This window comes from Asterias rubens, chromosome 4 (genome assembly GCF_902459465.1).
Source record: "Asterias rubens chromosome 4, eAstRub1.3, whole genome shotgun sequence".
In the NCBI taxonomy this organism is placed as follows: domain Eukaryota; kingdom Metazoa; phylum Echinodermata; class Asteroidea; order Forcipulatida; family Asteriidae; genus Asterias; species Asterias rubens.
The window spans coordinates 11304846-11329849 of record NC_047065.1 but is presented as its reverse complement, the minus strand read 5'-3'; the positions used below and the strand labels follow the sequence as shown (position 1 = coordinate 11329849).

The following is a 25004-nucleotide window of genomic DNA, read 5'->3' as shown; positions in this document are numbered from 1 at the left end:
GTCATACCACGGTGGGTCAGTGTTCAAGTCTGCACACGTGAGACGAATCTCTCAGTTATACAACGCTGTCATCCAAAGATGTGATGAATATTTTACTCTTCTCCATTTCTTGGTGAACTCTACATAAACACCGTGAGTTTGATTATCACTTTCTAAGCCTTTGCTGCCCACAAAATACGCGCTGATCGGCTTCTACTTTTAGCTTGGTTCAAGGAATGTTGTGAACATTTACACAGCTGATCAATCACGTTGGGGCAAGTTCGAATTACTTCTTCTGTCTACTATCAGCTGCTTTAGTGATGGTGAGTAAACCTCTGAACTTAGACATTGACTATTCGAACTTGTTGATTGCCTTGTTTTGTAGTTGTTTTCTCTTGTTTAGGTGCTTAATCCTCGAGTTTGTAGCAAATTCACACTGCACCCTCTGTTCTTTTTGACAATTGCAAAATAATACGATAATGAATTAATTGAATAGTATTGTTAATCATTAAAGTGTCACCAGTAAGAGTAGAGGTTAATCACTGGTATTGAATTATTTTTCTTTAGCAATTTGTACGAGTGAATTAATTTCAAAACGTCAGTTTCTGAAAGGAAAAAAATCCAGCATCAATCAACCAATTAACCAGCGGCGATCTGCAAATCAGTTATAGTCGCTTTCGAGATAAAGTGCTTGGGGCATAATGGCCTATGTTTTTTATTCACACTCGAATATTATTAATGTATTTACAGATTGAGTTTGTTAGGAAATAAGTTAGACCTTGGAGCTATAGCTCCATGGTTAGACCGAGTTTGGTGGTTTGAATGTAAAATTCTCGTGAACCTGTCAATATTTTAGAGAAAAAAAACCGATGCCTGTTTGTACACACGTAGGCCTACATCATTTAAAAATCACCCACATGTTTGATAAAAGGTGATTTGGTTCTGAAGCCATGATTAAAGGTTGGTATTTTGAGCAGTTTTGAACCATACTCACAACCTTAGGGTCCGCCTTGTGTTTATACTCTCTTCTCTAATTTACTCCCTTAATGGGGTCCAGATTGAACAAACATTCCCTTGTGGGGTCCAGATCGATTGTTATATTGTGTAAAAAACCCCACACGGGATCTTCCGTAAGCCCACATGCACATGGATCCTTACGCGTCCTACGCAGCCATTCCTAAACATTATTCTTCGACACGGGTAAATACACTCTATGGACGCGTGCAAGTCCACACAATGTTTCAAAACCCTGTCTTGTAAGGACATGTTTTTTTGCTCCGAGGTCCACACACACACTCACGCACCCCTTCTCTTGTTTACATTCCTGTGGAGACATGTTCTTTCCATTGTCCCTGTGCTGTAGATCTTCACATAGAGTGTGTACACAAAATTCCTTGCGGAGGACCCATGTCTTCAGAATTTCCCTATGGAGTCCTTTGATTTCCAGTTTTGTTTTGTCATTGGTCTCCACAAAGGTAGTGAAAATGAAAGCACCCTAACTTGTATAAACTTTTTTTTTTTTTTTTTTTTTTTTTTGCAACAGCTCCCATTGGTTGTTTACACGTTTTCCCACGGTGGACCTTTCCCGAACCGTGCACCCTATTGTCCTTTTTTTGTTCTAGGTCCCTGGTTTGATTATGTAAACCTACGCATCCATTTGTGCATCCCTGTGGAGACTTCTATTTTTTCTTCCATTTTCCATGTAATTTTCCCATAGACTTTGGTACACACAATTCCTGTGGAGCATGCCCGTCTTTAGATTTCCCGATAGAGTTGTTTGGTTTTCCTTTTGTTGTCCTTGGTCTACAGAAGGAACCGAATAATATGAGGGCACAGATCCCTGAAAGTTTTTGATTGATGGGGCATGGAATACGAGTCACGCGTCATCTATTATTTGGGTGCATGTATAATCAAACTGCCGCGACCTGTCAATGCTCCAAATTATTGATAAGCATTATGTTGGACACCTCACTGTGTCGCGACATATCGTTTAAACAAACTAACCATTCCCAACCCATAAGAGTAACTATACATTGATAACTTGCGGGTGCAACCATGTGGAAAATCTACTTTGAAGGAGTGGTGGCTCTGAAAAGAGCCGGTTTGATCTCGACGTTTCGAACAGATACTCTGCTCGTCTTCAGGAGAATATACTGTTCGAAACGTTGAGACCAAACCGGCTCTGTTCAGAGCCACCACTCCTTCAAAAGAGATTTTACTAACATGGTTGTACCTGCAAGTTTACTATTCATATAATATTAATAGTTACTCTTATTCTCCACACCATGCAAAGCTTCAAACACCATTCCAAACCCGTGTGTCTAACACAGGCAAATTCGTCTGCATCGTATCAGCTATTTGAAAATAAATTCCTGGGTGTGGACTTGGGTGAAGACCATGCAGTCTTCTCATTTGGTGTATCTCAACATATTTTTATGCACAAAACAACAAACCTGCACAAATTTGAACTCAAATGGTCGTCGAAGTTGCAAAACAACGGTAAAAGAAAAAAACAAACTTTGTCACTCGAAGTTATGTGCTTTCAGAATGCTTGATTTCGGGACCTCATTATTATAGTTACGAGGTCTCGAAATCAAATTCATTTTTTTTAGTGGAAAATTACTTCTTGCTCGAAAAGTACATTACTCCAGAGGGAAACGTTTCTCACAATGTTTTCTACTATCAACAGCTCTCCATTGGTTGTTACCAATAACGTTTTTATGCGCACAATTATTTTTACCATTCGCAGTGCCTTTAAAATGACAATGACATAATTGTGAAGTTATGTACGTATATAAAACAAATGTCGTATGCATTTCTTTCGTGCATTCGTGCATTATTGTGCATTAGTCGAAAAACACCAATCTTTGACACAAATTTAAACACAAATTCAATGTCCAATGAAAAGAAAAAAAATTATGTCAACTTTTTGCCCTCGACAAAATACGGTCTATTTAATTTTCCAGATTGTGATAATTCGCATTTTGTAAAAACATTTGTGTTGACTTTGTGTATTTTATGCACACTGTTTTCTTGGGTGTATATTATATTCTGGTTGGATTATGCAAATCCGCACAGATTAAAGCCAAATTCCTCCCTTTGGGTACAAAGTAGTAGGGCCTTTGTAAATGCATATACCCACAGGTGAACTAAAAACAACAAATTATATGGCACTTTTTTACAACTCTATAAACATCCCATCACTCAATCATTGTAAAAGTTTCCATTAATACTTGATACAGTATTAACAAGGTAGATATTATGCACGTTAAGCACAATCATGTGCTTTGAGCACCTTATTAGGTAGACTTGATTCAAGCCCCGTTCTCGTGCCAGAGGTCCCTAGGCATACCCGCCGCCGCCGCTATTGGGGTCCTGCGTGCGAAACAAGTCGGGGGGGGGGGAATGACAGAGCATCACAAATCAGTAATTTTCTGAGATTGGCACGGGATTGGGACTTGAGTCAATTGGATGTATGCGCAATATAAACTTTCTTCTTTTTTATTATTTTTAACCGTACAAACTTGAATGCCCTATATCCAATATCTAACCAACTTTTCGGTCATCCACACTCGATAATCGCACATGAGACTACCGTTCCTTTTTTTTCTTGGTGCATTTATCTCAGCCTGATCTCAGATTATTGCGTTGGAACGCATGGGTTAGGGTTGGGCTTTTGCGCCAGGTGTTTTGAAAGCTGTTATCAGCTTCGATTTAGTAGTCGGTATTAGACTTGCGTCTGTCTCTCCAGGGGATGATATCGTATGGGGTCACAACCGTGCACACACAGACGTATTCACAAACACAGATAGAAAGAACAAACTACTTGGATTTAGTAGTCAGTACTAGACTTGCGTCTGTCTCTCCAGGGAATGGTGCCATAAGAGGGTCACAACCGTGCATAAGAGGGTCACAAACGCAGATTATGAAAAGGACGAACAAACGACTTGGATTTAGTAGAGTCGTTGTTAGACTTGTGTCTGTCTCTCTAGGGGATGGTATCGCAATAGGATCACAACCGTACACCCACGGACGTATACACAAACACAGTTTGAAGAAAGAGATAACAAACGACTTGTTTAAAGACAGCGGACACTATTGGTAATTGTCAAAGACCAGTCTTCTCACTTGGCGTATCTCAACATATGCATAAAATGACAAACCTGTGAAAATTTGAGCTTGATTGGTTGTCAGAGTTGAGAGATAACTATGGAAGAAAAAAACACCCTTGTCACACGAAATTGTGTGTGTTTTCAGATGCCTGATTTCGAGACATCAAATTATAAACTTAAGATCTCGAAATCAAATTCGTTAAAAATTACTTCTTTCTCGAAAACTACATGAGTTAAGAGGGAGCCATTTCTCACAATGTTTTATACTATCAACCTCTCCCTATTACCCGTTGCCAAGAAAGGTTTTATGATTTTTATTATTTTGAGTAATTACCAATAGTGTCCACTGCCTTTAAGTAATCTGTATTAGACTTGCTCCTGTCTCTCCAAGGATGATATCGTATGAGGGGTACGTGCACACAAACACTGTTACGCAAAAGGAAAGAGAAAAACTGACACAATGACAACCGCAAACTCGTTACTCCAACGAAACAGCAAACTTACAGAAAAACACAATAATTATTATGTGTTACTGGAGACCGTACCCAACTAGATTTTCATCATCGCTGCTCTCTTAAAGGCAGTGCACACTATTGGTAATACTCAAAATAATTATTAGCGTAAAAACTTACTTGGTAACTAGTAATAGGGAGAGGTGATAGTATAAAACCTTGTGAGAAACAGCTCCCTCTGAAGTGACCTAGTTTTCGAGAAAGAAGTAATTTTCCACGAATTTGATTTCGCCACCTCAAGTTTAGAATTTTGGGTCTCGAAATCAAGCATCTGAAAGCACACATATTCTTGTTACAAGGGTGCTTTTCCGTTCATTATTATCTCGCAACTTCAATGACCAATTGAGCTCAAATTTTCACAGGTTTGATATTTTATGCATATGTTTAGATACACCAAGTGAGAAGACTGGTCTTTAAAAATTACCAACTCTTTAAGGGTCACGTTACCTTGGAATCGGGCGTTGGTCTATAAAAACTTCAACATTGCGTAGTGTACTTTTTACTCTGCGAACTCAACACGGTCAGCCGTTTTGTGGAGTGAATTGACTCCACGCGATATTGGCGTGCCGTGATGTTTTAACGACGTATAAGGAATACCAAACACTTTTGAGACCGATTTGTGTGGATCGTCATATTAGACTTTTTAAACATCATTCTTACAATGTTGTGTTTTATAACAAACTTTTTATAACACTTTTCATAGACCAACTCGCCCGATCGAATCAAATGTGTGCCTTTAAGTTTGGAGTTTTATTTAAGTGGTGACTTCACCCTCGGGGGCTTTACTTGTTGCCCAGTGGGTCCAGTTCAACTTTCTAATCCTTCTAATCTTGCGGTGGGATTCTGTCGTTGCAATTGACGTTCCTTCCTGATATAAAAATAACATTTGTTTACATTCATGAGAACCGTTTGAGACATTATACGGTGCTTTATCAATGTGACATTCATGAGGATTATTTGAGACATTTTATGGTGATGTATCAATGTTACATTCATGAGGATTATTTGAGACACTGTTTGGTGATGTATCAATGTAATATTCATGAGAATTATTTGAGAAAGTGTGTGGTGATGTATCAATGTAACATTCATGAGGATTATCTGAGACATTGTATGGTGATATATCAATGTAATAATCGGTTTGGGATTTGAGGCCCTGCACGGTGAGGTACCAATACACACCATGTATGTGTATCTTCTTGTATAGATTGAGCTCTCTTGTGAACTATGGTTTTGTTCTTTTGTGTATATCTATGATCCGCTTGATGGATGATAATTCTTCTGAGTACTTGTTTTGAAGATGTTTCAAAATTCGGGGACTTCTCGGTTTTGAAACAGGAAACGGGCTTAGCGACTCTTAAGCTTTAAGAGAACGATGGCATCAACTTACATTAAACAGACTGAAGATGTTTAAAGTCGTTTTTTTTGTTGTCTCTAGTGATGAGAGGTAACAGTTTTTTAAATTCCCTGAAGGAAAAACCGCGTTCCTCTAAAAATGAATAAAGTATAGATTGTTAAAGAGCCAATAAAGGATGATCTCAATATTTTAACTATTACCTTTTTATGGCCAAATAGACATCGTAGAAACCGGTTAATAACCAATTTACTTTCAAAATTTGCATTTAGTATCGAATAACTCGAGTCAAAAATGCACCCGGTCGCGCGTCTTTTTCAGCTGAGAGTCAAAAACGGCTTATCTATTATAATGACCTCTTGACGCCAGTGACGATATTCCCCTAATTGTGTGTGAACACAGTTCTCCAGCTTTGTCAAACTGAGGGCGCTATTTTCCACACCAAAAAACCGCAACTGACGTCACGATTCCGTTGTCGCGCAGGTTTGTTTGACCACACGTTTTTCAGAAATTTTGCTGATAGCGTTCTGTATAAAAAAAACATTTTTACCATGTTTTAACGTGAGGTAAGAGACTCGTTAATTTTCTTTTTTTATGTTTCCTATGGACTCCAGCTATTAGAAAACTGTAATATTTATATCTGAGATCATCCTTTATTGGCTGTTTAAGTAGAGCATTACCTTGAACTGTTATAAAGAGCGTCTGTGCGGCACCATAATGTAGCCCGAGCCCTAAATGTAGCCCCAAACATGTACCTAAATGTAGGCTGACCTAAATGTAGCCCCAAACATGTACCTAAATGTAGGCTGACCTAAATGTAGCCCAAAACATGTACCTAAATGTAGCCCGGACCTAAATGTAGCCACAAACATGTACATTTAGGTACGTGTTTGGGGCTACATTTAGGTCCGGGCTACATTTAGGGCTCGGGCTACATTATGGTGCCGCACAAGTGTGAAGCGTCTCTTCAAGCTGACGCGTAATACTCCCATCTTGAAGAGCATATATAAGGCCTCAAAGAGAGCACTCTCCGAAGTCCAAATCTTTCTGCTGTGTGTTTCTTTGTTCTGCTGTCCTCTTTTATCAACGTCCCTAGATTATTTTAGAAACTGCAAATTTAACATATTCTCATTTCATAAACCTGAAACTTCCACAATGTTTTAATACAAAACTTGAGGGTATATGATGTGGTAAGTTTTTTTTCCGAAAAGCGTAAGTGTTGGTGAAGTTCGGCTTTTCAATAACACAGTAGCCAGCTATCAAAATATTCTCAACCACCAGAACTAAACTAAAGTGTCTTGAGTTAGTGTACACAGTCGATTTGTTGCCACGACTTGTACTGTGATTACATTTTGACAACAGTGTGCGATACACTCCGCCGCTGTTAAAACATGTTGTAGAGGAACTAATGTCCCATGCAGGTAGCTTCGCAATTTCAGCTGAATAACTTGAACGGTTAAAAAGAAGAAGCGTGGGTAAGGTGCTGTACACGGTGGATAAAACCATGAAACTCTCATGTTAAACGCACACAACTTCGTGTTTTTTCTTTCATTATTATCTCGCAAGTTCGATGACTGATTGAGCTCAAATTTTCACAGGTTTGTTATTTTATGCATAGGTTGAGATACACCAACTGTGAAGGCTAGTCTTTGACAATTACCGATAGTGTCCACTGCCTTTAACCTCTGTAAAAGGTATCGGGACCCTTTTGATGGTTTATGGCCCTATATAAAAGCTGTTATATTATTGTCGATTTTTCACCCAGCAAAAAGTTTGCTCACATACATGCGTCTTCAGATGCAAGAAATGTGTACATGCAGTAGACCTACATGTACGCGGTATGTAAAGAAGTCAGCAGTGACGACCGCGAACAAAATACCTCGTGTAACAAAATAACTTCGGTAACAAAATTTTTGTAAACAAAGCACATTAAAATAAAGGTCAGTTCGACCTTGCTGACACTCATGTCAGGAGCAAAATAACGAGATGTTCAAATTAGGCTTCACTGTATAGTTGATTACGTTAGGAAACCATTCCCGGTCGCATGTCAGCGTGGTTGGTTTCCCTCCCCTAATAAAGCTCGAGACTTTGACGTCAAACGCACTTTCCAGTCCCCCCCCCCCCCCGTTGTCTTGGTTACAGTTCTTTGTTATTCCGTAGCGCAGAGTGTGGGGTCTACCTGGAGGAATAATTACATAAAAGCAACTCCTTATATCAGTGTCAAGTAATTATATAAGGACCGGCCTGTGTGCGTCTGTATCCCCGCAAGATGAGGATTTTGGAATGTGCAAACATTTTTTATATATTTTTTGTATGATGTTTGAAGATCTGGATAAGACCACGCCGGCCTTGCGAGCAATTTGGGTCGAAATAATTCTGTCTGATCACATCAACTGTCCAACCTAACAAAAATCGCAACGTGGAGAGCTATTGTTAGAAAGTGTGCCTGGCAACAACAGCAACGTAGGGGGAATTTGAAGCCAATTTGTGAAGTAAAATTAAAGTAAACGTCCTATTCCAAATCTCCTTTTTTTTCCCCTATTTTTTTTACAATTTAATTTCAGGAACACAGGGTCGATTTCACAAAGAACTATATGGTCCTAACCAAACTTAAAGGGAAGGTACACGTTTGATTATTGTCAAAGACAAGTCTTCTCACTTGGTGTATCCCATCATAAAAACCATAAAATAACCAGCCTGTGAAAATGTTGGCTCAATTGGTCATCGAAGTTGGGAGAAAATGATTAAAGAAAAAACACCCTTGTTGGACAAATTTGGTTTGGTCAATAAATATAATAAATTGGTTTGCTTTCAGATAAGAATAAATTACTTTAGTGAGAAATTACCTCTTTCTCGATAACTTGGCTAGTTCAGAGGGAGTCCTTTCCCACAATGTTTTATACTATCAACAGCTCTCCAAATGCTCGTTTTACAAAGTCAGCTTTTAAGTTAATATTTGTTGAGAGTAATTACCTAAAGTGTACCACTCCCTTTAAGGCTATACATAAGTAAGGAAGATAAGTCTGGAACTATAGTGTCTTACTAGTCATAACTCTTAGTGAAATCCACCCCTAATCATTCAAATGATTCATTCATACCAGACCGTGTAAGTTTCATGTAAGTATGTGACCTTGGGCTATTTTTTTTTTTACCAATTATGTAATGTTCCTTTAAACGTGTTTTGTAATCAATAATAAAACCGAGTTCACATGAAATTGAACAGATTTAGATAAGTGTAATAAAATAATATTTTGAATTTCTTTCTCCGGTGCTTTTCAGGACTCCCGGGGAAAGATTAGCCCCACTACATCATCATTCGTGTTTACGTCAGTAGGCGGGAACTCCGTTTAGCATTGCTGCATTTCAGAGGTTTAAAAATAGCAACCCCGCACACTTACTAATGCGTCAAAGTAATGTCATTGTGACGTTACGCCGTCAACAGCTGAAGTGCAAGCCTTGATGTTTGGGTGTTTTCTTTGTATCGATAATTACAAAAAAGACATGCACAGAAGTGTAAACATGTTTAATTTAAATCGTACAGTAATTTTCAAAGATTAGTCTTCTCACTTGGTGTATCTCAACATATGCATAAAGTAACAAACCTGTGAAAATTTGAGCTCGATTGGTCGTCGGAAATGCAAGATAATAATGAGAGAAGAAAAAACCTTGACACACGAAGTTGTGTGCTTTCAGATGCCTGATTCTTGAGGTCTCGAAATCAAATTCGTGGAAAATTACTTCTCAAAATTTTCGGAAAACTAACTCTATTTTCGAGAAACTAACTCTATCTCGGGAATAACTCTGTTTTCGGGAAACTAACTCTACTTTCGGGAAACTAACTCTATTTTGAAAATTTTGGAGAAGTCCCAAAATATCTTTGCATTTTTTACTTGCCAGGCCCAAAAAAATCTCTACGACCAAAATAACCTCCTAAAAGGTCCTAGACTTGAGAATTGCTCATAGGTTTCAGAATATAATACTTCACTTGATGAATAAAAAAAACCTCTAAAACGATTTAAAGATAAAGAAAGGCAGAATGATCTATCGGGACATCTTTAAAAGATAAAGGGCGCTAAAGTGAGACAGCTTTTAAAGCTTCCAACTTCTTTGAGACCACCGCAGGGCGTGGCTTGCTTGCGGTGTTGAGAGGAGTCGATTACAATATCTTCATGAGCCTTCAACAAATGCTGCTGATTGCCGAGGATATCATTTCTTTTTAACTGCAAAAAGGGTCATAGAAGTTCTTCGTGCACAACCATCGTTTAGTATTCCCGCGAAACCTCCTGCCCGAGGTAAGGCAACCAGGATACCCATCAGTTATGCGTCTAATTGCGGTGCGTTTTGATCCTGAGGTCAGGAGTTGACCGGAGAGTAATCAACATCTTGAGGGAGAACAAAGAAGGGGATGAGAAGGAGAAAGAATAGAAGTAGAAGTAGAAGAACTTTGAAAGCAATACGACAACGATAATAGGAGTAAAGGAGAAGAAGAATAAGTAGAAAAGGAGTAGAAAAAGTAGAAAAAGAAGAACTTGGAAAGGAAGACATCAGCGATATAGGAGCAATTTAAGGAGGAGAATAAACAGTACAAGGAGTAGAAGAAGTATACGAAGTAAAAGAAGAAGAGTAGGAGATGCATCAAAGGGGGGGGGAACAATAAATATCACGTGAAGAAGAATAACACAAAAACAACATTATAGAATGAAGCAGAAGTAGAAGACGAAAACGAAGAAGAGTAAGTAGAAGAGGAGCTGCAAAAAGAAGGAAAAGAACAAGAAAATATCACTTGAAGAAAAAGAAGCAGAAGAAGAAGACAAAAACAACATTATAGGAGTGAAGGAGAAGAAGAGGGGAAAAACAGAAGGAGAAGAAATATGTTGTCAATCCTCCGAAATCAATTTTATACCTCGAAATCATGATTTCGTTACCTCGAAAAATTATTTCCTTCCATTGGCTTCAATCTTACGAAACACTATACTTGGTTTTGAACCTCGATATTGAAGCCACTTTTAGGGGTGAACGTAAGTTGTCTTAAGGGCGTGTTGTGTCCGATCGGATTAGAGCACCACACTCTGAGTAGCTCTGGTGTTTCTGATCAACCGACTGCGGGTTCGAGTCCCGCTTGTGACACTTGTGGCCGTAAGCAAGACACTTAACCGTTCCACTATTGCTGCGTCCTTCGGACGGGACGTGAAACTGTAGGTCCCGTGTGTTGTGATCGCCATATGGTATGGACGTTCAAAGAATCAAGTGCACCAATCATAAAGAGAAGGAGTTCGCCCCGGTTTTCCCGGTTTGATGGGTAAATACCGCGTCAATCAATGCAATGCACATTGTAAACCAAATAATATGGTGCTATTTGGAGAATAGGTATCATACTACAAAACGTAGATTTGCATGAAAAATATTGATTGCCGAAGCGCCATGAGCGTCGTCTAGAGACGGATTTGAGAAGCCACTATAGCTCCAATCAGCAGTGCAGAGATACTATGAAGAGGAGGGGGTACAAACTTTGATCCCTTTAAGCTTATCTCCATGTTTTTGAGTATTGACGGCTTGAGGTATAAAACCTGTTAGCTTTGACGTCGCCTTAATGGACATCTTGTAAAGCCCTGTCTCTTGAAAAACGAGCTGTAGAAAGCAGACACTTTTAAGACACTTTTTCTTAGAGGACTAAGAGTAACAATGTCCACAAGGCATGAAAGGCCATAAGTGCCTCGTCTACATAAGGAGCATTGTTACAATCAACACCACTAGTCATAATACAATATTTCTGTAACGCTCGTTCCGACCCCCAATTCCAAACTGAAATACAATCAATATAAGAAGAATTTCTTTCAAGTGATTTGAAAGGTAAACCAAATTTGGAAAGTCACATCATCCCTGGGGATGAGTGTCGATTTCTCGATTTATAAAGAAGGTTATCTCACGTCTTTTAATGTGTTTGTTATCATGTAAAAGTTCGCCCAAAACAAGGCATTACGCCACTCTAGGTAAAGGGTTACAAGGAATAACACATAGAAATGCAGAAACTCAGTGGAGCTGAAGGCAGGAACTGTTATTCCTCTTTTAATAAAAACAACAGGAGATTCCCCATACCAACAGTTTCATGCCTCTTTAACGATATTCTGTATCAGTAGACGATTGGCACACAGTTTCTGAGACGATATATTATTGTCCTCTGTGATTTCCACTATTTTGTCTCCTTGGCAGGAAAGTGGTCCATCCCATACTCAAATTTTGTATTATATCGCTCGGATTCTTTCTGGTTGTGATGTCTTTAATCTAGCTTTAAAAAAGTACCCCACATGGAAATAAGTCTAGGTTGTTGGCTTTTAGGGGGTTATCCTTGGATTATTTTGTGCAGTACTTCTATATTGTGTTCTATTTTGGTTAATCTTATTTCATTGCTATTTCTCCTGTTGTTGGGTATGCATTTTTTGTTTATGTGCTTGCTGCATTTTCATCCAAATAAGTTCAATCAATCATCCATAAACTTTTTCCTTTGGGAAAAAAAGTTTGACTGACACAACGTCTGACTCTAGACCAGGATTATGCAGGACGCAATATGGTCGTCTTAATACTCCCTGGTGAAGATTATGGTATCTGTCCCCAAAAAGGAGCTATAAGAGATTCTTCTGCGAACATCACAGCCTCGAGGAGGTATGATAGCTTCTCGGGAAGGCGCCAGTATTTAAGAAGTCGATTAAAAATAGCTGGAATCCCCGGTAGAGAAAAAAAACAGAGAGTATATATAGCTTAACAAAAAAAACTCTCCCCAGTGACTCTCAGTCCTTTAGAATAATAATGTGAAAATATCAGACCCTAAAAGAACAAGATTATAAGTTGTACTTGATTGGCATCATCGCATCTGTTTATACAGTCGCCCATTTGTACATTTTATGCGAATTTTATGAATACCTCAACGTCACCAGTTCATTCATTGTTATAGTATTTTCACAAGTTCCTTTCATTGTAGGCGCGAAATTATATAACTTTAATGCGATTCCGAACTTAAAGGAACACGTTGCCTTGGATCGGTCGAGTTGGTCTTTGAAAATCGTTCTGTAACTGTTGTAAAATGTATATGGTTAGAAAGATATTGTAAAAGTAGAACACAATGATCTACACAAATATGCCTCGAAATTGCGTGGTTTTCTTTTTTTCCTGTCGACTAACACGGTCGGCCATTTAAGGGAGTCAACATTTTGACTCCCATAAATGGTCAACCGTGATAGTTCGCGACGTAAAAGGAGAACCGTGCTGTTTCGAGGCATGTCTGTGTGGATCATTATATTCTACTTTTAAAACATCTTTCTAACCATATGCATTTCATAACGAACGGTTTCAAACGCTTTTAATAGACCAACTCGTCCGATCCAAGGCAACGTGTTCCTTTAAACCATTCCAATTTACTCTTTACAAACAAACCTGTGAAAATTTGGGCCTAATTGTTCATCGCATTTGAAAGAAAGTAATGAAAGAAGAAAACAATCTTGTTGCATTACCTTGAGTACCATCTTGCAGATGCACAATAAAAGGCTTCAGCTATGGTTTGTTATTATTTGAGTGAGAAATATCCTATTTCTCAAATCTACATTACTTCAAACGGAGTCGTTTTTTTTTTACAAAATGTTTAATACTATCAACAGCTCCCCATTGCTCGTTATTAACCAAGTAGGTTGTTATGCTAACAGTTGTGATTGTGAGCAATTACCAACAGTGTACATCACGCCTTTAACCCTTTCAATTGTTTTAACCTGACCTTGACGGGCCAGCTCCGTACCGTTGACTTAAAATCAATAACAGAAATTGAGAAATATGAATCTGTAGGCCTTAAGGCGAAATGCAAATTTCCGTGGTGCCCGCTTGTGGATGCTGCGATCATGGATGTTATCACGTTACATACACGGTGTACTGTACAACCAATATGTCTCACCATGTCCGAATGAAATCGCAGTTCTGCTGTGGTTGAGAAACCTGACGAAATAATTGTTCATATATTTCGGTGCCGCCATTTTGTTTTTAGAGTTTGCGAAAGTTTTGTTGTGATTCGTTTCTCTGACTCATTTTCCAACTGCAAATCCAACATATGTTTTATGCATTTAATTTCTCCGTAAAAATTGGTTGGGTGGGCTAACTTTTTACAGAAAAGGGACTTTAAAAAGTATAGCGAAATATGAAGACACAGAAACGCGCCACACGGCTCAGCCTCTCAAACAAGTGTCACGCCTTCAACTTACCGTGGACCTCCTATTGTTCCCCTTTTGTTGATACTCAACAGCTTTTTCCGAACCGTGAACCTATTGTCATCTCATGTTACACATGTCCCCAGTTTGAATGTGTATACTTACGGGCAACCAGTTCCAGGCAATCTCCATGAAGAAGAAGCATTCACATTTAAATGTTCATCTATTTCTCTTGTGGATCGTAAGACAATGTTTGAAACATGACCCATTTGCTGCCAAAGTGGTCGTGTAATATAGCATGCACTGCAGCTGGTTGCAGTTGCCTGCAAAAGTTGCCTCGTGTGAGAAGGCCGTTACTCACCCCAAACTTTCGTGTTAATAGCGGTGGTGGCGCTGTTCAACAATCCGGGATGTTGTACGCGTCTAGACAGAAAGGCTACCGTCTCTTCGGATAAAGCAACGTCGGTATCGGTCTTGTTTTCAATTCAATATATAGACAGGTGTTTATATGGATTGAAAATTATTCCTTTTCACAGTTTCTGTTGATATGTGAAGTGTCCCTAGTGAGTTTGAACCAGTCACGTGTGATATGTCCCCCGAAGGCCTTGGTTGACTTCTCATCTTATTTCCCCCTGCAGACGACTCTCTCTCTCGAGCTTTGGGCTTAAGGCCTGAACAAATTGAAATGTCACCCCAAGGGCTCCAAAAGTAATACTTCAAATCCCCGTTCAACACCTCTGGCGCACTTGGTATATCAACCTGTTCCTTATAACGGTCCAAGAGATTGGAAGATGCATGTGTGTAGCAAGTGCGTCTTAAAATGGCAGTTGATGGACAGAGTGCTTAGACGCGTTTCTTATAGAGGCATTAAATTACATGTCATTGAAACAGTATATTGGTTGTGGATTTGCAATGGATGGATGAGTAGTATTAATTGGTTCAGGGAGAAACTGGACGATGTGATTCCACTATGAAGATGGCTGCAATATATAGGTATTTCAAACGACAGCTTAAATCTAAACCCCTTCAAATGTGAGCATTTTAAACACTGGACTTTTGACTTTGGCTTTGCAAGCTGGCGCCCTTGAATAACGTTCTTTTGTCAAGATACTGTGCGCTTTAAAGCCATTGGACACTTTCTGAACAAAACAAAAATTAAAAATTCACAGATTTACAAATAACTCACAGGTTTACAAACAACTTACAGGGTTTAAAGAAGGTGATGATGAAAGACTTCCCTTGAAATATTGTTCCATGAAATGCTCTGCTTTTTGAGAAAACATTTAAAAAATTATCAATTCTCGATATCGAGAATTACGGATTTATTTTAAACACATGTCATGACGCGTTATTTCTTTCCGACTCCGATGACCGATTGAGATTTTCACAGGTTTGCTATTAATTTTTATACATAAATTGTGATACACGAAGTGTGGGCCTTTGGACAAAACTGTTTAGCGATGTTGCGCGATTGCTTTAAAAGTGCTGTATTTTATAAATAATTTTTTTTTTTCGTTTTTGTTATCTCTTGTTAAAGAGAATGTGTAATTAATTATTGTTCTTAGGAAGGTGCGATAGATTCCAATCATTTAGTTTTCAGGTAAAAAATATATAACCAGTTGGAGTATACGCTTCAACAGAAGTATATGAAGTAACGGACGGTTGCCGGTACGTTTTATTTCTTCTCTGATAAAGAGAGACTCACTGTTAGACTGTTTGACTTTCACACGGTATTTTAATTTAAAAGCAAGAATAATTATTACAGAGTAGAGAAGAACCGTATTAGGAATTGAATAAATTTGATTAGTTAAATAAATGTCTATGGTTTTAAAGTCCCTTGGCACTATTGGTAATTACTCAAAAAAACTACTAGCATAGCAACTCACCCTCTCTTGGTATTGAGCAATGGAGAAGGGTTGATAATAGCAAACAAATACATTGTGAAAATGGCTCTCTCTGAAGTAACGTACTGCGAAAGGTAATTTCTCACTCAAAAGGCCTGAAGCTTCATTAGGCATTTAAAAACACACACAGTTTTTTAATTCTTCTTTCATTATTCTCTTGGAATTTCAATGACCAAAATAAATGTTATTTTGTCTCAGATTCTATGTCACTTTGAACCTTATTAAGGTCAAACTGACCCGAAAGAGGATCAGCAGACCAACGCGACTCAGAATCCGGGTCAAATTTGATCTCTGAGAGATTTAAGAGTACATTGTCGGAACACCCTGATCCATTTTGGTTATGCAACAGCTCCCATTTGTTTTGTACATGTTTTCCAAACTAGAGGATCTTTCCCGAATCGTGAACCCTATTGGCCTCTTCAGTTATAGGTCCCCGGTTTGAATGTGTTTACCTACTCACACGTGCCATAACTTTTCTAGTAATAGTAAGTGTTGCGTGAAAGGTTTTAGCTTTAATGTCTCTAGCCTGCGGCAATAATTTTAGCGTTTCAAATATTTCACATCCGTCTAAAAGCACTTTCTCTCGATAAAAAGTGAAAAGCTTTCCCCGTAGTTGCGTGCTTGTGTCTCTGCGAACAGTAAGTGCTATTATACACAAACATATGCTCCCGTTATGTGCACCGGTGAATAAAAGTACTCTCAAGAATCATTTGTAGAGTTTCGAGGATAGGAGATAAATGTTTTAATAGGTCATCGTCCTCTATATGTTTGTATACTTCAATTGTTGTGAAGACTGTTTGTGTTTCAGAAAATTGCCGTTATCGTGAACACGTACGCGCACTGCATTTTAACCGAAGTGCATACAGACGAGCTTCAAACTAGGTCGTGAGTTCGAACCACTCCAAATTAACATTATGCTACTGTACTTCACAGGATTTGTTCAAGTACTGAGCTTATTGAAGTTGACGAATGAATTGACCTCTAGTTTTGGAGAGTATTTATTTTTTATCTGGACAATAATGACCTAAATGACGTATATTTTTTCAATGGTTTCCATAAAGCGTTGTTTTGGCAACCGTGCCAATGTTACTTGCCGCCAAACTAGTGGAACTTGGGGGAAAGTATTAAACGTAATTAGTTTAAAGTATCTTGCAAAGTAATTTATCCCCCCCCCCCCCCCATTTTAGTGACCTCTGTAGTGGCTAAAACCTCAGCCGAAATGAAACATCATTTTTTTCCCAAAATATAGTGCGCCACCAAGCGGTTGGCCTATATTCACCTTTTTAATGGGGATTATGATTTAATTGGTCCTCTTAGAATGAATGTATAGTAAGCGGTAAGAGCTGATTTCTTCGTGCAACTAGTGTTATGATTTCATTTTGGAAATATTAACACTCAACAAGAAAACGGAACTAAAACAAAAGATAAAGCAGACCCTCCGCATCAGGTCGTTTAAATAAATACATTTTGTTTGTGTTTTGTTAACTGTAAAGCTTTTAAAACTAACTTCGCGTATTTCTACAACAGTTTATACATGTTATACCGTCCCCTAAACATTTCGATCTTGAAACATAATAGCGGTAACAATATGAAAGCCGAGCCGATATTGAATCAAATTGCAACACTCGTTAAAGAGGAACAGTATCGATGTCCACTCAAGTTTCACTTTTTAAGGGGTGTTCCAATTGAAGAAAAAAAATGTATGTGAAATTGAAGAGCTTATTTCGAGAACAAAAAACTGAAGGGGTTTGTTGAAGGCTCCCCGGGTCTCATGCTCTCTGGTGTAAATCGTTATGGTTCTTGAGTTGTCCTAAGTATAACTTTGAAGGTTTTTAGAAAAAATACACTTAATAATGGTAACAACAGTTCTCCAAAGAAGAGACTACATCTATTTTCGTCATCCAAAGTGTAATCAGATATTTAGACGAATCAGAAAAACGTACACGTAAAAATATATAAGGAGACCAGACGATGTATGGGTGAAACCTTAAACCTAAACCGCTCTCTAGCGAGCTCATTGTATGACCGTAAAAGGCAAAGCCGAGATGTTAGGGATTGGGTTTATCTTGCCGTGGCACCGAGATAAAACCGTGGCACCGCATTCTTACCCCGCAAGGACCTCGATTTACAGGGACTATACTTCGCACTGCCAACAGGTTTTGGGCTTGCTGCTATCTATGACCATACTGTTTATTTCTATGAGGATTCTTTTCACAACACTTTTAAACAACTTTGATTTCAGACCGGTTATACCTGGTAAGTAATGATTTCACTGCCAGCAAGCGGCTCTCCATGCATTCATATAACTGTTTGTTTCTATGAGGATGTGTACACTGTTGGTAATTACTCAATAAAAATCATAAAACCTTTATTGGTAACGGGTAATGGGGAGAGGTTGATTGTATAAAACATTGTAAGAAATGGCTCCCTCTGAACTCATGTAGTATTCGAGAAAGAAGTAATTTTCCACGAATTTGATTTCGAGACCTCAAGTTTAGAATTTGAGGTCTCGAAATCAAGCATCTGAAAGCACACAACTTCGTGTTAATGGGGATTATGATTTATTCGGTCCTCTTAGAATGAATGGCAAGCGGTAAGAGCTGATTTCTTCGTGCAACTAGTGTTATGATTTTGTTATATAGAAACATTAACACTCAACAAGAAAACGGAACTAAAACAAAAGATAAAGCAGAACCTCCGCATCATTGAGGTCTCGAAATCAAGCATCTGCAAAGCACACAACTTCGTGTGACAAGGATGTTTTTTCTTTCACTATTATCTCGAAACTTCGACGACAAATTGAGGTCAAAATTTCACAGGTTTGTTACTTTATGCATATGTTGAGATACACCAAGTGAGAAGACTGGTCTTTAACAATTGCCAAAAGTGTCCAGTGTCTTTAAACAAACTTTGATTTGATTTTAGACCTGTTTTGCTTGGTGAGTAATGATTTCACTGCCAGCAAACATTCATTACCCAAGTGATTGTTTCCTTGAGGATTTGTACACCTCTTAACGACATAATTGCTTTGATTTCAGATCTGTTCTGCCTGGTAAATAATGATTTCACTGCCATCAAGCGGCAGTCTCTTTACCACTGTTTCCACCGTGACTACAATGGAGTTGTATTTGATCGGATCACTGCTACTCATCACCTTGACTGGGATAGAATCTGCTGTAAACTCACCGGGTAAGTTCATAATAATAATAATGCAACAGTATTTTATATAACGCAGTATGAATAGACATTCCCAAAGCGTTTAACAGCAAAATGAAAAGCATGAATAAAACAAAACTTGAAGTTTTTTATTCCCAATTTATGCCACTGACGAAATCTTATAAAACTAGGCCGGACCAGCTGCTGCTAACTAATAAATAAAACCATTTAAAATACTGCAAACAACTAAACGGATCCGGAAAAAATATGAGTTTTGGGATTAGAGTCTTTGCATGGTTAGGTTTGCGGTATTATCTACTTGCCACAATTTACAAGAACTCATTTCGTGGTAATAGCGATGCAATAAGCTTTATTAGTATAACCCCAGCCGATTTTATACATTCCGCACAAGTAAAGTTAAAAAGCAGGATAGTTCTTTTCAGAACTGAAAAGCATCCGAAAATCTGAAGTCATCCTTAATTCTACTCTGCGGTAGTATTAAATTTATGTAGCAAAACAGTTCTCTAAAGAACAAACTGAACCTTGCAATTAGACTAAATACACGTGTAACCGCACATCAAATAACATACCCATCATTCCCTTGCGAATCCGACGACCAATTGAGCCAAAAGTTACAGACGTTTGTTGCATATTGCATACAATTAGGTTTGGATACACCAAGGGAGAATTCTGGTGTCTGACAATAACAGAGAATGTCGAATGCCATATTAAAGATATACTTTTATGTTGGTTTTTTAAGTTCTATCTTATTGCTATTCTTTTTTAATGAATATTATGGTATAAATATATATATTTTTCTCCAGAAGACGATCAGAGCATACTGATCGAAACGTCGAGTTAAACCAACAGTTCTTTTCAGAACCACCCCAACTCATCAGAGATAGTCATTACACGGTGTTGCCGCAAACCTTTCTATATCGTATTTCCACCATGCAAAGTTTCAAATCCTACACAATGAGTATTGTTATACAATCTTTTCAAAGATAGATTTTCTTTGTCAACGATTTTTGTTCTGGGTTGTATATAATGGATGATTTTGTTTGTTAGTTGTAATCAAGAGAGATACAATACAATTTAATCATTCTTCAACTGAGTTATAGCAATTTCACCGAGACGTAATGACCTGGGAGTCATATTCATTTATATATTTTTGCCCACTCTACATAAGGGGTGATTTACGGGTTTGAAAGCTGCTTTGACGGGTAGAAAATTATTTGAACTCATATAGATCATAAATATTTCATTTCAAAAACGACCTACAGAAATCCTTATTTAAACCCCTCCACTACCTGCCTCATCATTCCGCAGTCAGTAGGTCGAAGTTATTTTGTATATTAACTTGTTCTTTATTTGGGGGGGGGGGGGCAAAACAGAATTACATGTACCCAAATATCTTGACTTTTTTTGTATTAAATTATTGCTTCGAAACAATTAATCTGTCGACGAGACCATATCAAAGGAGCTTAAATTCTGCTGAGGCAAAGCTGGCGTTACATTAAGTCACTCAAATATGAATCAATGGGGGATTTTGGTCAGAGTTTAAAAACAAAAAGGGAACTAGTTAAAGTTTAGTGTGTGGGCTAAGTGTTATTGCGTTGAATGCACGAATGGGCTGGTTGTTTATTGGATTGCACAAGCGACGCTTAAAATTATTTGCTTGGAAAATCACTTAATCACGTGAATACTAATCCCAATTGATTAATGATACGTGTCCGTGTACATAAGAGACCAACAAGTTTGAACACCCACGGGCGGTATGCGGCTCACTAAGTTGTCAATCTCTTTACTGCTTCTCCCTGGATTTTGTTCTTATCTCAAAATGTCAAGGGGTGGATTTCACAAAGGTAGTCCTAATTTAGGACGAGTCCTAGGCAATGCTAAGAGATAGGACCAGTCCTTAGTTAGGATGAGTTACTGGTCCTATCTCTTAGAATTGCCTAGGACTAGTCCTAAGTTAGGACTACCTTTGTGAAATCCACCCCTGGTGTCATAGAAAACAAAGAGCAGCCAAAGCTACGTCAATTAAATCTGGCAAATTCTCGCCACGAGGTGGCAGCATCTAGTAAAAATGACGGCCTGTTAAAATGCAGACACTGTCGGCGATGGGGGCGCTTTTCATCAGAACATTGACCTTCCTTTTTTATACAACCTCTTACGTCGAATGACGATTCGTTTACTAAAGGTAAACTGATCGTTTGCGCTTTGTTTATTCTTTGTATCGTCATAGAAAATGGTCTAGTGTAAAATACTTTTAAAGGCAGTGGACACTACTGGTAATTGCTGAAAAAAAAATATTATCATAAAACCTTTCTTGGTGACGAGTAATGGGGAGAAGATGATGGTATAAAACATTGTGAGAAACGAATTTGATTTCGAGATCTCAGATTTAGAACTTGGGGTCTCGAAATCAACCATCTAAACGTACACAACTTTGTGTGACAAGGGTGTTTTTTCCTTTCATTATTATCTCGCAAGTTCGATGACCGATTGAGCTCAAATTTTCACAGGTTTGTTATTTTTATGCATATGTTGAGATACACCAACTGTGAAGGCTATTTGACAATTACCCCCCCCCCCCCCCCAATAGTGTCCACCGCCTTTAATAACACACAAATAACACACTGTGGTGGCTGTGGTACCCTTACTCCGGGCATTCCTTTGTGTGCATGGTTTGGAACTCAAATTTTAATTGCTTCGTGTTCTGTTTTTTGAACCGTTTAAAAAAAAAAAGGAAAGTTGCACTTAATGAAGAGGGATGCCAGCGACGATTCGGCACCATTCCCACAGAACAACGACCTCCCACCCCCAGGACAGACTAACCATTTACCCCCATTGACGGATGGAATGTCCCACACTCAAGGTAAGCGTTCATCAGGGCCCAATGTCATCAGTGCTGCTTATCAGGGCCCAATTTTATTAGTGCTGTTTAAGCAGTAGAAATTAGCAGGGAAACGGTCACACATTGTATATGTGACATGGTAGTTTGGCTGGTAAATTAATTTCGATTAGCAAATTCCAACAAACGAGGGCGCCACTATCCATGGTTAGATTATTAGCTTCAGTGTTACTATACGGCGGATAGTTGTCAGCCACGATAAGTACGAGACCAAGGAACTAAAAGTGCGCCCTCTGTTGGTTCATCACGTCAGTGTAGACCAAGACTTAGGTGCTGTTGCCTGTCCACGACATTATCGATAATTGTGTTTAATAAAACAAAACCCAATTTTTCATATTTTTTACAATACTTGTAACTCAAATCAAATCAATCATTATTTGTTTATATACAAACACAATATACAAATACAAAAAAATAGGATTTTACAAGACCGTCATGGGTGTATTTAAAATATATCTTTTGTTAGTTTTTCATGTTAACATTTTTCTTTCTGCAGCGCCTTCTGTTGACGTGACGCAAAAACATACAACAGATAACGGAAACGGTTAGTAACACTTTCAGCTTTTCGTTAAAGACATTTTGACACTATTGGTAATTGTCAAAGACCAGTCTTCTAACTTGCTGTATCTCAATATATGCATAAAATAACAAACCTCTGAAAATTTGAGCTCAATATTGGTCATTGGAGTTGCGAGATAACACCCTTGCCACACGAAGTTGTGCGCTTTCTGATGCTTGGGACCTCAACTTCTCGGGACCTCAACTTCTCGGGACCTCAACTTCTGAACTTGAGGTCTCGAAATCAAATTCGTGGAAAATTACTTGTTTCTCGAAAACTACTCCACTTCAGAGATCGGCCGTTTCTCACAATGTGTTATACTACCAACCTCGCCCCATTACTCGTTACCAAGTAAGGTTTTATGCTAATAAATATTTTAAGTAATTACCAATAGTGTCTGTAAGTAAACATCATGGAAGGACACGTTGCCAAAAACAAATAGGTACCATCTTGTGTTTCTATTTTGTATATCCCAGAAAATGTTGAAATGCATTTAATTATTTGTTGCAGATTTGTTTATGATGCAGACTACTTTTTAGTTATTCATGTACACAAATTTAATATTACACATTGCTATATTTTTGGCAACAGTGTCCGACCTCGGGCTCCTTGCACAAAAATTGATGACGATCTAATATTATTGTTTGATTACCATCACGAAAGTATTTTTCTTATTCATATAGTCCATTACCAATCCAATAATTGCAACTGAAACCGATGTTATATTGCAAGCTTCAACAACAAACAGTTTGTAAAATAGTTAATAAGGAATACAAAGTCGGTTTATTCCTCTGTCAAATGTTTATTTTTGCTATAAAAAAAAACCCACTAAAAATGTGTTTTAACTATCTTTTTCTTACTTATAGTTTCATCGATTATGGGTATAAGCACCCTAAGCCTTCTGTCATGCATGGTCATCAGCCGTTTTCTGTCAGCTTTCATCTCTACTTGAACAATTCTTTCATCATTTATCCACTAGTATGTCTGTTGCTGCGTAAGGTTTTTTTTTTTAGTTGGCGTAAGAACAACTTGTTTGATATTGTACAATGTAAACTTGCCTAAACAACTTCATAATGTAATTAATTTGTTAAATATAGTGTTTAGAATTTCTTACGATTTTCACCACTTTTAATTTTGTGACCGAAAACTATGAGCTAAGATCAATAAAGAAACATTACAGAATTGGTTTTGCTTGCAAAAAGGTTGCTGGCAGCAGGATAAGCACTTTATATCATCCACCATAATATAAACTGACAAACCTGTAGAAGTTTGAGATCGATTTGCCATCTGGATCACGAGAGAATAGTAAAAAATCGATTACAAATTTTGAACTGCATCGATGCTAAAATAAAAAATGAGTAAAACGCTCCCTGAGCGATAAACTCCAAACGCGAAAATTAGACTATTTGTTCCTAATCTAATATTAAATTTCAGACAGAAATATTTCAAAGGATGTTTTCTACTATCATCATTATTAGACCGTGTAAGTTTTATGTAAATTTGTGATCTTCACAATTTTTGTTTCGTACCAATTCTGTAACGTTCCTTTAATGAATGTGTTCCTTAACTGTGTAAATGACTTAGCAGTGGCTAGATTGATCCGTGCACGGTGCTTACTCCCTCCACGACAACAAATGCCCCTATCTACGGCAGTGTTCAGGTCCTCTTTTGGGTAGCACTAGAACATGAACCATTTTGGAGTAATTACCCCCTGTGTATAGAGCCCCGTAAGTTGATGCGAGTAAGGTCGTACAAATCAAGGATCATCGTCTTTGTTGTCTCCCTTTTAAAAATTGTTTTTAAATGATATTCCCGTCGGTTTTCAACCACGAAAGCGAAGCAAGGATCCGGTTTGTGTTGTGGGGTCCTGCCTGTGTTATTCTAATATTCCCTCTTCTAAAGAATGCCCCTGTAGGGTCCAGTTTAAACAAATAATTCCCTTCTGGGGTCCATTTGTAGCATTGTAAAGAAAGACCCCGCATAGCGTTACACAAGTGTGTGAACACCTGCAACCTTGGACATCCTACTGTCCCTCTTTTATTTGTATACTGCAACTGTTTTGCAGCAGCTTCTTTCGGCTCTGTACACCCAAATGGGAACCTTTCCCAAACAAGATACCCCATTGTCAACTTTTGATGTAGGTCCCCGGTTTGAATGTATATACCTATCAAAAATGGCAGTTACGGGTTATTTCCAATAATTATGTTCTTTGTATTTAACAAACTAAGACCCCATTGTCCTATTTGTATATGTGTATACTTACCCACACCAAATGGCAGTTTGGGTTAATGCAATTTTACTCTTTATTGTGTTAAACAAAATAAT

General features: G+C 38.1%; 1 protein-coding gene across 2 annotated transcripts; it reads left to right on the top strand.

The window, feature by feature from the left end:
• On the top strand, window positions 1-23985 carry LOC117289712. Of its 2 annotated transcripts, none has more exons than XM_033770966.1 (5): window positions 1-302; window positions 19086-19236; window positions 21956-22084; window positions 22617-22664; window positions 23546-23985. In XM_033770966.1, the coding sequence occupies exons 2-5, from the start codon at window positions 19107-19109 to the stop codon at window positions 23629-23631; spliced, it is 393 nt and encodes a 130-aa protein (XP_033626857.1). In that variant the 5' UTR covers window positions 1-302; window positions 19086-19106; the 3' UTR covers window positions 23632-23985. The 2 variants fall into 2 exon arrangements, with proteins under 2 accessions (XP_033626857.1, XP_033626858.1); XM_033770967.1 differs by lacking the exon at window positions 1-302 and adding an exon at window positions 18160-18303.
• The last annotated feature ends 1019 nt before the right edge of the window (window positions 23986-25004 follow it).